Below are 13301 nucleotides of genomic sequence, written 5' to 3' on the forward strand. Positions count from 1 at the left end.
AAATCATAGGACAATTATGTCTTATCTACAGCATCGCTCTCAGAAAAGCGGTAAAAGTCAGTAAAACCTGATATGTGAAAATTTTCCGTTTTTTCTTCTCTTTTTTCTTTCAGTTTTGACGTTTTTTTTTTTTTTTTTTTTTTTTACAAATCCTTGAAAGTTTTACGACGACTAAGAGTAAGATGATGTGTAATGATGGTGAGTAAAATTTGGTTCGATGTGTTCGAGAATTATTACATGAGGCGGTTCTCGAGCTAGAAATGCCTGATGATTTCGATGTATGCAATTCTTGTGATATCTATGTATTGAAATATAGGTGCCTGACGGTTCCTTTGATTCGCACGTTTTTTTTTTTGTTTTTTTTTTTAATAATTTAAATTAATTTTATCGTTGAATTTCCATTTAATTAAAATAATATGTACTTGAATGAACTTACCGCGCTGAAAATATCCAAAAATCATACTTGTAAGAAGAACTAAAAAAAAAAAATTGACGAAATGAATAATTTTATTGGCTGATGGTAAAAACTGGTTCAATATTTTAATCAAATAATTTCCCACGTTGCCAGAGGAAATGCTCCAATTTGACTTCCCTACTTTGCTTTCTTTTGGCAAAATACAACAATATTAACTCGTTAACTTTTAATCAAATTTTCAGCTCCTTATGGGGTACAATTATAGGTAGTATAATCTACTATAGGTACGTTTATGTGCCCCTCCATTTCGAGCTAATTGAATATCAGGTTCCAAGAGATTTGAATTAAATTCTAATAAAAATAGTGGACGCATTTAAATCACCTCTTAATATTTAAATGATTGAAAGAAATAATTATGCTTCTGGCAGTTTGCATCCAGTTAGGTAAATCATCTAGATAGGTATCAAGATTGAATTCGAAAACACTTACGTTAGTTCTAAATTTTGACATAGAACTTGAATAGTCCTATAACTGCTCGTAGATTCTTATTAGTGGTATTTATTCGTACTAAACAGGTTTTTTGAAATTTTTTTAGTCAAATATCTGGCTGATTTTTGTAATATTTAGCAGCATTAACCACACCTCAGGTCTATAGTTATCACTTTGATGGGTAGTATAGGTGTCTAGTTCAAAAGCGTTGAGGAAGAGGCTGATCTTAGAAAGGCAATCATCACTGCCAATATCAAAAATCGATGTTTTATGATAGGATTTTCCTGAAAAGCTATTTCTCCATTTCGTTAGCTGTAAAAGTGCCTGAAAAAATCGTCCATTGCCATATATTCGAAATCATTAACAACGAATAGGTAATATTATGATGGAAAATTTATTTATTTATTTTAATAAATTAAGTAGTTTGACACAACACGTGTTTGAAAATACAACCAAGTTCATTTAAAAAATGTTAACAATATTTCAGAGTGGGATTTAATCAATCAATAATTTATCAAGTGGTAACATTCTATTGTTTTTGAAGAATTTTCTGGAAACATTTACACCTGAGAGTTGAATCGATGATAGTCTAGTTTCACTGAGCTTTACCAGGGACGATGCTCTTTTGGACAATGAGGAATCCTCTTTCGTCGTATAAACCTTCATCTTGAGGAGCAGCAGCGAAAGCTCTGGCTAATTCTTCTGGCATTGGGGGAGGAGTTGGCAAATGAGCACCTTGGGCTTGGAATCCATTGCTGTCAGCAACGTAGCTTACGGCATATTGGACACCATCGGGTCCGGTGTAAGCGTACGAGCCTTGTTCAGCTGGAGCTGGTCCATCACCTTGAACTGGGAAGGCAGCTTGGGCTTGGACAGCGATACCGTTTCCGGTTTCGTATCTATAATGGAATTTTTTTTTTAGAAATATAAAATTTTAAATGCAACTTTTATGCCATATTTAGTTGAGTTTTGAAGAAAAAATTGTCTCACTTGTAGGAGTAGGAACCGTCTGGGTTTTGATCTTGAACAAAGGCAACGATCGGGATGAAATTATTGGATGCTGAGTTTGAGAGTTGTGCTGGAGCAGCGACGGCGACTGCGATTAAGGCAGAGATAATGGCGATTTTCATCTGAAATGTATAATTTTTTTTTAGTGACGAACTGTGTGAGATTCTACGAATACATATATTTGAGGAATAAATTATTGCAGATTGAATGAATTAAGTAACGTTTCGGTTCGAAAATTTATACGGGTATTTTCTAGCTAGGTACTTATGTATCTAATTAGTTATTCTTACGTAAAAATTAAGTACCTATACGAGAACTTGAAACCAAATTGAAGCCATTTTCATATCTTAAAAAATACAGCTCATGAAATATTCACTAAGAATAATGGTACATTTTATTCGCTTGCCAGGTTATTTTAACTTCAAAGTAGTTGAAAATTATTTTTTTTAAAGAAATGGATATCATGTTGGAAAAATTGATGGTGAGCCTGTTATGAAAATTACACAGAATTTTTGAGTTAAGTACTTTTTTGCCTACTTACATCAACATTGAAAAAAAGAACAAATTCTTGAGCACCTCTGGGCAAATAAAAAAAAAATAAAAAGAATAGACCTACTTTGCAATATACTTGCGATAAAATTCGAAATGAGCATCTTATAAAAATTTTTTTCTAATTTTAGGACCACTAAAGGAAATTTTTCGCTCAGATCGGATTGAAAAATTTGAAAAAATGTGTTAGAATGAAGAATTGCAGTGGCGAAGCAAGGATTTCTTATCAGACTTTCAGGCATGAAAAATCAAAATTTGAGATAATTTTCTGAAAAACCTTCATAATGCATGCATGATTACTTCGTGAAAGAAAAACTATTGCACAAACGAAGCAAAAACAAAAATTTTTCAAAAAATTAGTTTAAAAACGACGGTTTTTCGGTGTTTTTTTTTTTCAAACGTAAGGTAATTGCTAAAAATTTCAATTTTTTTAACTCGATCAGTGATCTTAAAACTTGGCACAAACATTTTATAAAATGTTTATTTCAAAATTTATTGCAAGGATAAGTATTGCCTCCAACGACCAAAAATTGCAAAATATACCTACATTTTGATTTTTTCAAATTTGACCCAGGAGTGTTCTGAAAAAGATTTTTTTTAAAAAATCGTCAACATTATTTTTTTTTTGGAAAAAATTGAATTGAGGAAGAAGACAAAGGGGGGGGGGGGGGGTGTGATGGAGCCTTTTTTATTCATGACGTCAACGTCGTCAACATTTGAAAAATTTGCGTAAGTAAGTATTCAGAATGAAAATTTTTAGAACGATGGAAAAAGCGAAGCAAAATAGCTTCTGATGACCTTGTTTTGCATTTTCCAGAAATATGGAAGAAAAAAGCTCAAAGAGTAGGTAATGCTATTCATTTATTTGCAATATATTTAAAGTTTTTTGTTCTTATAACACTCCAAATATCGTTAATGTTTTTCAGTTTTATAATTTGGATTTAACAAAAGAAAAAAAATTCATCAAAGTTCAATAATTGAAGATTCATGATAATTTTCAAGTCAGGATTCCTTTTGACCAATATGGTCTATTTATTTATAATTATTGGACAGGAAGAATTTACTTCGTCGACTTTTCAATAAAATAAAGGCAAAAATACAAAATATTACAAATTAATCTTGATCTAAAAACTTCTTGCTGAAATTTTAGAATTTAATTGAGAAAAAAATAAAATATAAGATTGAAAATATCTGCCCACATAAGTAGGTATTATTTATCTAAATTTTAAAAATGATTTCATCCATAGTTCAAAACTTCTACTTTTCTCTTCAATTAGCGGACTAGCGGTATAGGGGAGGGGGGAGGAAAAAAGAGAGAGGTGACAGTCTTGAAAAATATTTGGTAATTTTTCAAAATTCATTTTGAACAAAAATCATCACCAAAAACAAGTCAAAATTTGGGAATTCTATTTCAATACAACTGGTCTGATTAGAGCTCCAGGTGCACAAATAAACACCTGTACAAAATAATAATATCATTGAGTAAAAAAAATTCAAATATTAAAGATTTGAATTTTGAGATTTCACGATTTCAATTAATAACTGATTTGCATATTTAGTTAAAAAGTAAGTAAAAATATTTCCACTTTTCTCATGACAAATTGCAAAATTAATTTTATAAACAAGCAATGAGAAACACATAAATCCACGCAGAAGGTCATTTTTGAGTCGACATATACAATAGGTGAAACTCTCCGTCCCTTATTGTAAAAAATATTGATTGAAGAAGAAATTGAATGAGATAAAAAAAAACAATGAAAATAATGTTTCAAATATTCAAACTTGTACGTCTACTGCGTTTTTTTCGATCACATCAATCACATTTATAATAAGCACATAAGTAATGTTAAGCATGATCTATTAAAAAAAAAAAAAAAAAAAAAATGCACTTTATTAAATTAATTAATTCCGATGCACTTTTTCTTCACAAGGAACCGAAACCAAAAAAAGAATTTGAAAAAATTGTATTATTATTACAAAATGTATTTGTATTCTGTATCACAATCAACTTACATGCATGTTGAATATTGTTTTAATGAAACAAAGAGTAAAGTAAACAATCACAAAACTCACGAAAACACGAATTGAAATTTTTGAGTTGCAAAATGTCTTTATATAATGCGAATAGCTAAGTAGATTATACCGTTGGTATGAGTTAAGAGGGTGTTGTACATGTACAAGTACCTACGAGACATACAGGATGGGTTTTTTATAACAAGTGTCTGGCAAATGCGGATTTTATTTTAAAAATTTAGGTGAAAGTAATCGCAATACGGGATCGTAAAGATTTCCATCCAGTAGCTACCTATACTCGGCACGTGAGAAAAAAAAATCCATCATAAGCCAAATTTTTTCTCTGTGTTGTGTTGAGAAATGCTGAAAATCTTAATTATGCTCTCTGATGATTAAATTATGTTAAAATATTTTCGAAGATTGAACCGAGAATCGCATTCTCTCGGTGTGTACTTGGACGTGTACTAAGAAGTAGGTATATATTAAGTACATTTAAATTTAAAATTAGTTTTATAAATAAATTTGAACCTGAGTACAAATAGCAATTAGGTACATGTTCAATCGAATTTTTAATGGTAATTTCCGTTCGGTTCCAATACTTTGATAATCTAAAAGCGAAATTTTGTATTTGGATGGTTGATTTATTTTATGTAGAGTATAATGGTGGGAAACGAGTTTACGAATGCAAAAAATGGATACGAGGTTAGTCTGGTGATTGAATTTTTTGCTCGGTGAGTATACGGTGCAAGTTTACTTGAGAACTGCATTTGTTGATAAATTTGCAAGTTTCATTTTTATGATTAGTAAATATGTAATACTTTAAAAATACAAATTGATATTAAGCATTTGAATATTTTGTTTAAGTACTGTATTTTATTTTTAATGAATGATCGAGTAAGTATAATATTCAACTCGATTTGGCACTTTCATTTACCATAATTACCTAATTACTTTGATGGTCATAGTCGAAGTATTGAAAATTCGCCCAGAAATTCTTCAACTGAAATCTTCGAGTTGTTGTTTTCTTGCCTAAAGAATAAGAATTTGAAGTATTCGTTTGGTTAAGTAACACGTATTCAGCGGCACGTACAATTTAAATACCTACTTACATATCATACCTAATTATTAAGCATCCAGCAAGATCCGTCTGACAGCTCAAGCGTTGCTCTTGATCAAACATGTGCGAATAAGGTGGATACACTACTTCTTTTAGATCATTCATAACTAGACATGAAATCATTTCTAAAAATAAGAGCCCACGTTTCATTTTTTTTTTTTTATTTTTGTAAAAAATTATTTAGAAAATTTTCCACGAACTAGTAGTTTTTGATGAAAAAAAAAAACAAGAAAGTGGTATAAATTTCATTACGTAAGGATTTCATGAAAACCACAAAAAATCCTCATGTAGAGTGCCTATTCTTTCTTTGCATAAAGAAGTTGGAAAATTTCACTCACGTTAGTACACCTTTATTGACTACTAGGAGACAAAGATTATAAATCATTTTTTTGTTAGAAATGTATATAGACTCAAGTACTTACTTGAAAACATTTTTTACGAAATATTCGGCAGTTTTGTTGCTCTTTATCGTTTTCTTACAACGTCTGATTTTTCTAAAAAAAAAATCAAGTTATAAATGTTTATTCCAGGTATTTATTGAAAAACAACGTTAACTGAATGAAGAATTCCAACTTTTAAGGAGGTTTATTTTCATCTCAAAATTGACCCAAACTTTTTGTAAAAATTTGATACACCAATAGCTTTCTCTATTCTTAAAAATTTGCAAAGAAAATTGAAAAATCAGTTTTGACAGTCTAAAATTTGATTCTGAGATTTGGATGACATCAAAGTTGACGAACCAGCAGTTGCACGACTCACGACTGACGAGTAAACGACTTCCACTTGCAGTTGGTAGTATACAGGTACATACTTAATAATACATAGTACATACTTGAATAAACAGTGATCACATCTAGAACAAATTTTCCAAAAATGCTCTTTTACAATATCAATTTGTATCAAAAGTAGTGTTTTTTTTTCATTTTTTTTTCGCTTAAAATACCTAGCCATGTTTTTAAGTAAGGTAAGTCATTTTTTTTCTAAAATTGGCCATTTTCGCCAAATATTTATTTTTGTCAAAATGATAATTTTTTTTGCCAAAAATAACAATTTTTTGCAAAATTAGTGTTTGTTTTTCTGAAAGTACAAATACATAATTAGTTTTCCAAGTAAATAATTTTTGTGAGAAATAATAACTTTTTGCAATATTTGAAGGTAGGTATTAGGTAATTATTTTTGTATGTAATACTTACTTAGGTAGTTTTTCTCAAAAATGATCACGTGCCAATTTTTTGCAACAAAAAAAATAATCAATAAAATAAAAAAGGAAAACAGTTTTGATTTGTACTTCATTTTTTCCAAAAAATTAATGACGTATTCATTTTTTTAGTCATTTCTACCAAAATAGTCACTTTTGGAAAATACATAATATATTGATTTTTTGCCAAATAAATACTTAAGTACCTACTTGAGAAATCATTTTCTGCCCAAATAATCAAGTTTTGCCAATAAAGAACCATTTTTACATTGATCCTTTTTTCTCAAAATAATCAGTTTTCAACAAAAATACCTGATATATTTTTTTTTTCATAAAAACCATTTTTGTAAACTTACAAGGGAACCTCTTGAGGTGTCACACTCCGATTTGAACGGGACTGCGATTTTTAGAAAGAGCATAGTCTAAAAACCCAAAACCAAATTTTCAGCTGCCTAACTTCATTTTTCGATTTTTGGCGAATTTTTGAAAATTCAAAATTGACTGTTTTTGGTGACTTATGCTTTTTTTAAAAAGTAGGTATGTACTTGATCAGTACAAATGGTCAAAATATGTCCCAAAACTAATATTAATTATCCGAATCCAAATTTCACCATTTCCAGCCATTCTGGATCCTCCAGCGCGATTTTTCAATTTCTCCAGAATTTTGAATTTGCTCCAGAAGGCGTGAATATGCAGTTGGGCAGCTAAAAATCGAGTTCTATATTACACTCGACCTGTTTAACGAGTTTATCCACATTTGAGCCGAATTGGAGAGTGACACCTCAAGAGTGGTTTTTTGAGGTGTCATTTTCGCTCCAAAACGGCTGGAAATGGTAGAATTTGCGCTCCGAGGGTTAGTTCTTGAAGAAATACAGCGATTCGCGCAAATTTCAAAAATTTCCACACAAAAGGGAAACTTTTGATTTTTTTGATTTTTTAATTTTGAAAAAAGCTGGTCAAAAAACCACTCTTGAGGTGTCACTCATAAAATCGGGTCAAATGTAGATAAACTCGTTAAACAGGTCGAGTGTAATATACAACTCGATTTTTAGCTGCCCAACTGCATATTACGCCTTCTGGAGCAAATTCAAAACTGTGGAGAAATTGAAAAATTGCGCTGGAGGCTCCAGAATGGCTGGAAATTGGGAAATTTGGATTTGGGGGGTTAGTTTTGGACAAAATACAGCGATTCGCGTGAATTTCAAAAATTTCCACTCAAAAGGGAAACTTTTGATTTTTTTGATTTTTTAATTTTGAAAAAAGCTGGCCAAAAAGCCACTTTTGAGGTGTCACTCTCAAAATCGGCTCAAATGTAAATAAACTCGTTAAACAGGTCGAGTGTAATATACAACTCGATTTTTAGCTGCCCAACTGCATATTCATGCCTTCTGGAGCAATCAAAATTCTGGAGAAATTGAAAAATCGCGCTGGAGGCTCCAGAATGACCGGAAATGGTGAAATTTGGATTTGGGTAATTAATATTAGTTTTGGGACTTATTTTGACCATTTTTATTGATCAAGTACCTACGTGCTTTTTAAAAAAAAAAAGCATAAATCGCCAAAAACAATCAATTTTGAATTTTCGAAAATTCGCCAAAAATCGAAAAATGAACTTGGGCAGCTGAAAATTTGGTTAAGGGGGTTTTAGACTATGCTCTTTCCAAAAATCGCAGTCCCGTTCAAATCGGAGTGTGACACCTCAAGAGGTTCTCTTGTTAGGATAGTAATTTTTTTCCAAAAAAAAAGGTAGGTAACCATTCATCAAAAAATTACCTACTCATTTTTCTCAAAAAATGCTCAGTTTTTTCCATTTTTTCACTTTTTTTTTTTGTTGCAAAATTAGTTATGTCTTGTTGTCAAATATTACCCATTTTTTGTCAAAAAATTATGACACTTGCACCAAAAATGCTCATTTTGCAGTGAAAGAAATATTTTAGCATCAAAGTGAAGAAAAGAGTACATACTTTTTTCTATAAAATATCTTGGAAATAACTGCACAACTAACTCCTCGAGGCAAAAATAAATTCCCCGGTTGCATTTCATTCCAATATTACGAAATTAACGTCGCTAACCTAAAACCCAAAGGCACACATACCACAAGCAAAAGTGCATGTCATCTGGTAGCTGGCACATACTGCGTGGGTTGAAAGGCTCGTCGCCATCAATATCGCAACTCGCAATATCCAAGCGTGAAATAAGTTGTCTACCCATAACGCCTTCATATCTAATCAATTAATATCGATAAACATTTTAATCTTCTCAGCACCGCCAATACTGGCAATACTAATGATTTAAAATTAATAAACTAGTCGAAATAAGTAAAAAGAAAAAAAGTCGCATCAAGTAGTGTAGCAAAACGAGTGATAAAAAATTTACCATTAAGAATTCATCAGTACATCAATACATATAAGTAGGTGTACGGTGCTATGTGTCTTTTTTACGATGCTAATACGATCGTTACTCGTTTTTCTCACCTTAACTTATTAGCACAATGTAGGCTAATAAAAAAACGAGTTTTTTTTTAGCCATATTAATACGATAATTTTTTTAATTTATTTCTTATAAAGCCTACCGGTTTTGCGTATTCCCATGAACTATTCTCTCAAAGAGGCTATAATTTTAATGATAGATTTCTCGGTTATCGTAAATCTCTGAAATCAAATATGACGCCCAAGGCTAGATTAGCTACTGCTGATAGACTGGCGCAAAATCCGATGCATTTTACATTGCGAAACACGCGCGTACTTACCTTTAATTAACACGCTTCAACGGTAGCGACGCGATGGTCAAGTTTGTCACATTCATACCTACTGCTATAGATTACTGGGATACCTGGATGAGCGATGGAATTTGCCGTTATAGTTCCGATATCGATTGACTGAAATGAGCTTACGAGTGGTTTTTTCAGGCGATTTGACGATTGATGGGTGACGAAAGCTGTGAAATGAATGGTCTAGAATGTGCCATTGGAGACTGTAAACTGGCAACCTTGAACCTAATAAGAGACACGTGAGAAAATCATCCTACGGTAGAATGAATTGTTTGTCTGAAAAGAAAATAATTTTTTGGTAGAGGAATCGTCATCACATCAATGAATGGCTAGACTTACTGCTGAGCCTGAAAAACTTCCATAAAATGAATCTTTAAGACGTGTTCTAATAAGTAAGGCTTTGGATTACATGCTAGGTATTAAATTAGATTTTTTTTCAAGTTGTTTTGGAAACATTTGTTGGAGTAGTCTTATTGTCTTCCAGTGACCAAATTATTAAATTCGATTCATTTTGCTCGATGATAGGTCGTATATTATTTGGGAGGGGGGGAGGGTAATTATTTTTAATAAAAATTTCAATCTACAGGATGGTTAATTTAGAGGTTTTTGAGCATTCTGTTTCCTTTTTTTAAGACACCTTCTTGAGGTAGACCATTTTTGTATTTTTTCGGATCATGGACGAAGTATGGAGGTCTCAATGGCGAAAAAATGAGGTCATATGAACGAGTTGGAAATTTTAGACCGCCATCCCTTTATAAAGCTGTGGTTATGCAGCTTCAAAATTTTGAAAAAATTTGTTTTTTCATTTAAAAAAAATATTTCAAATGATATTTAGGTTAAAGAATGAACCTCTCTCCCCCTCTAACCCTCAAAAAACTAAATATGGCCAAAAAAATAAGTACCTACATAAAAAGGGACACGTTTCGAAATTTTTGTAACAGTCGGGCAAATGTTTGGAACTATTGAAAGCATTTTTATTTGACGTTTTTCGATTATTTTTACATTTTTTAGGGTGGTGAGGAGAGGAAGAGGGTATTAATAGTTATTTACGAAGAAAAAATTTTTAAAATAAGTTTACCCATGTCAAAAATGAACCTTTTTTTTTTCAATTTTGAAGCCACAGATTGCAGCCTACATTGGAAGCCTGGTATTCTTGGGACGTTGAAACTACATACCTACTTTGATTAAAAAATTTAACTTATTCTTACCCACCAAAGAAAATGTGTGCACGTCCAAAAAAAGGAGCAGGTAACGGGAAACCCCTTTAAGTATATGCCTACATATCAATTTACATGTGCTCAAAATAGAGAATAAGTGATGGGGAGACTGGAGAGGAAAATAAAAAAACATAATGTGTTGATGACTTAGGTAGGTATATGTATTGGAAAAGAAAAACTCTCTCCATTTTTCAAGCTTTATTATTGCAAAGATCTTTTCAAAAAGTACAACTTATCATCATCAGGCAAGCTATAGACACTCTTATCAAAAACCATATAAGCAAACAAAGATTGAAAGAGATCACCACATTCCAAAGAGATAAACCAGACAATAGAAGAATCAAGTTGACCCACTACCCAGTCATAATCATAACCGACAAACTTTGCCAGATCTTTAGGAAAAACGATTTAGAACCAGTCACAACTAATCAACATAAACTGAAAACACTACTAGGAAGCCTCAAGGACAAGGACCCAAAAACTGACCAACCAGGTATTTATAAGATCACATGCTCTGGCTGTTACAAACTTTATATAGGACAAACTAGAGCCCTGCGCCACCATGCCACCACTGCCACCACCAATTTTTCAAATATTTTTTGAGCCACCACAGCCGTTTCAAAAATTATTTCAGCCACCATCGCCCCTGCTGAGTAATCCGCCAGGCTGAGCTGGCTCAACTCACTCAAATGGCAAATTTCAGAGAGATTTTTCACATATTTTGGTTTTTTCAAGTGGCAAAAGTGGCACTACTTTTTGTTATTGCCACACAATACTAAAAAGCCCTCTCTTCTCAGCTCGAAAATGAATAGGTATTTTAAGAAGTTGAATTTAATTTTGCGTACAAACTTATATTTTGGGGTAATTTTATAATCTACTAAAAATTACCGCAAAATTTAACTTTGTAGCCAGCTGAGCCGCAGAGTAAAATGTTTGCAGCCCGCCAAAAACTACGACTGTAATCAGCTCCATTGCCAGCCACAGTGTTCTGCATACCACAGCCACTGCCAATCATTTTAATGTCGGCGCAGGGCTCTAGGACAAACTACCCTATTGACAAAATTATGCATAAAAACAGGCGTGTAGATACATAATGCGTGAATTTGGACTTTTTTCAAAAAGAAAAACATGTGATTCAGCCTGCATAAAAGTAATGTTAAAACATGTAAAATAAAAGAAAAATTGAAAAAAACTTCTACCCTGGGTGGGAATTGAACCTGGGACTTGTGGTTTCTATTTTTCCGCGTTACCTAGCCGTAGCCCACTCTGCCACTTCGCCGCTTGCGAAGACTGGGAAGAGTGAAGTTATTTCTGCATTGCTTGTGCGTTGTGAACTTATTAAATTTTTAAATTTTTCGCCCTGAACTTATTAAATTTTTAAATTTTTCGCCCAAGTCCAAAAAGTGCAAACATTTATGGGGAAATAACTCTACTCTTTGTAAGCAGCAAAGTGGTCGAGTGGGTTAGGTAATGCAGAAAAATAGAAACTTCAAGTCCTGGGTTTGATCCCCATCCAGGGCAAATTTTTTTTCAATTTTTATTTAATTTTACATGCTTTAACATTTACACATGATATTCGCAGGCTGAATCGCATGATTTTTTTGATAAAAGTCCAAATCGTTACCTTAATGCCAAATCCGAGTATGTCCATATAAAAAAAGTACGATTTTACGCATCACTGGTAAGGTTCGGATATGCTCGGAAGGGTTTGTTGAGTTCTGATTGAACATCAGTCAGCTTTGTGCATCTTCGGTGGTGCATTTTAACTGTACTCAGATGCAAATTTTTCAATTCAGGGCTTCCCAGAGTCTTATCAGTGACGCAAAACGACAATGTTTTTTTTTGGATGGACATACTCGGATTTGGCAATAAGGTAACGAAATTCACGCATGCTTGTGCTATGCATAAAAGCATGCGTTTTAGCATGCTATCCCATAATTTTTGTCAATAGGGTAAGAGAAACATCATAACCAGATACAAGGAACACATGCACAAAGCTAAATACTCGTACAATATTGAAGGAAAATCAGCAATAGGAGACCACATTATGCTCGTAGCAACTGGACACACAATAACTGAACTAAACTTGACCCTAGAAAAACCAGTTACTAGAATATCAGAACTATCATTAGGGAAGCAATAGCCATGCACAAAAACAATAGAGAAAAACTCCTCAATGATGACTTGGGACCTTTGGACATTGACCTGCTCAAATGCCTACATAGAACCAGTCACATACATACTCCAACAAACAGACACACCCATCCTGTGATAGTGACCACACCCTAGTTTTAGGACCAATCACAACTCAGAGAAGCTGACGCAAGTGCTCTTGCCTGATGATGAAAAGTTGTACTTTTTGAAAAGATCTTTGCAATAATAAAGCTTGAAAAATAAGGAGAGAGTTTTCCTTTTCCAATATTATTGCACTACTTAGTTTTTCATAAAAATTTTGTTATTCTGAATTCCTTAGTTTTGGTTCATTCTTTACCTATGACTTGGGTATAAAAAAAAATAATAATAAA

At 32.5% G+C, this 13301-nt stretch overlaps 1 protein-coding gene across 1 annotated transcript; it reads right to left on the reverse strand.

Moving 5' to 3' along the window:
- Window positions 1-1279: 1279 nt before the first annotated feature.
- LOC135835145 (cuticle protein CP14.6-like) lies at window positions 1280-4635 on the reverse strand. The gene is made up of 3 exons (XM_065349283.1): window positions 4475-4635; window positions 1895-2034; window positions 1280-1803 (listed from the first exon to the last, which is right to left on the reverse strand). Exons 1-3 carry the CDS (start codon window positions 4478-4480, stop codon window positions 1500-1502), a joined length of 450 nt encoding a protein of 149 aa, XP_065205355.1. The 5' UTR covers window positions 4481-4635; the 3' UTR covers window positions 1280-1499.
- Between the last annotated feature and the right edge of the window lie 8666 nt (window positions 4636-13301).

Source organism: Planococcus citri, chromosome 2, assembly GCF_950023065.1.
Source record: "Planococcus citri chromosome 2, ihPlaCitr1.1, whole genome shotgun sequence".
Lineage (NCBI taxonomy): Eukaryota > Metazoa > Arthropoda > Insecta > Hemiptera > Pseudococcidae > Planococcus > Planococcus citri.

Bases quoted from the DNA above. Each gene is read 5' to 3' on its own strand.
- LOC135835145 (XM_065349283.1), bottom strand. The intron at 1,804-1,894 runs GTGAGACAATTT...ATTCCATTATAG, and splicing joins GACGGTTCCTACTCCTACAA to ATACGAAACCGGAAACGGTA.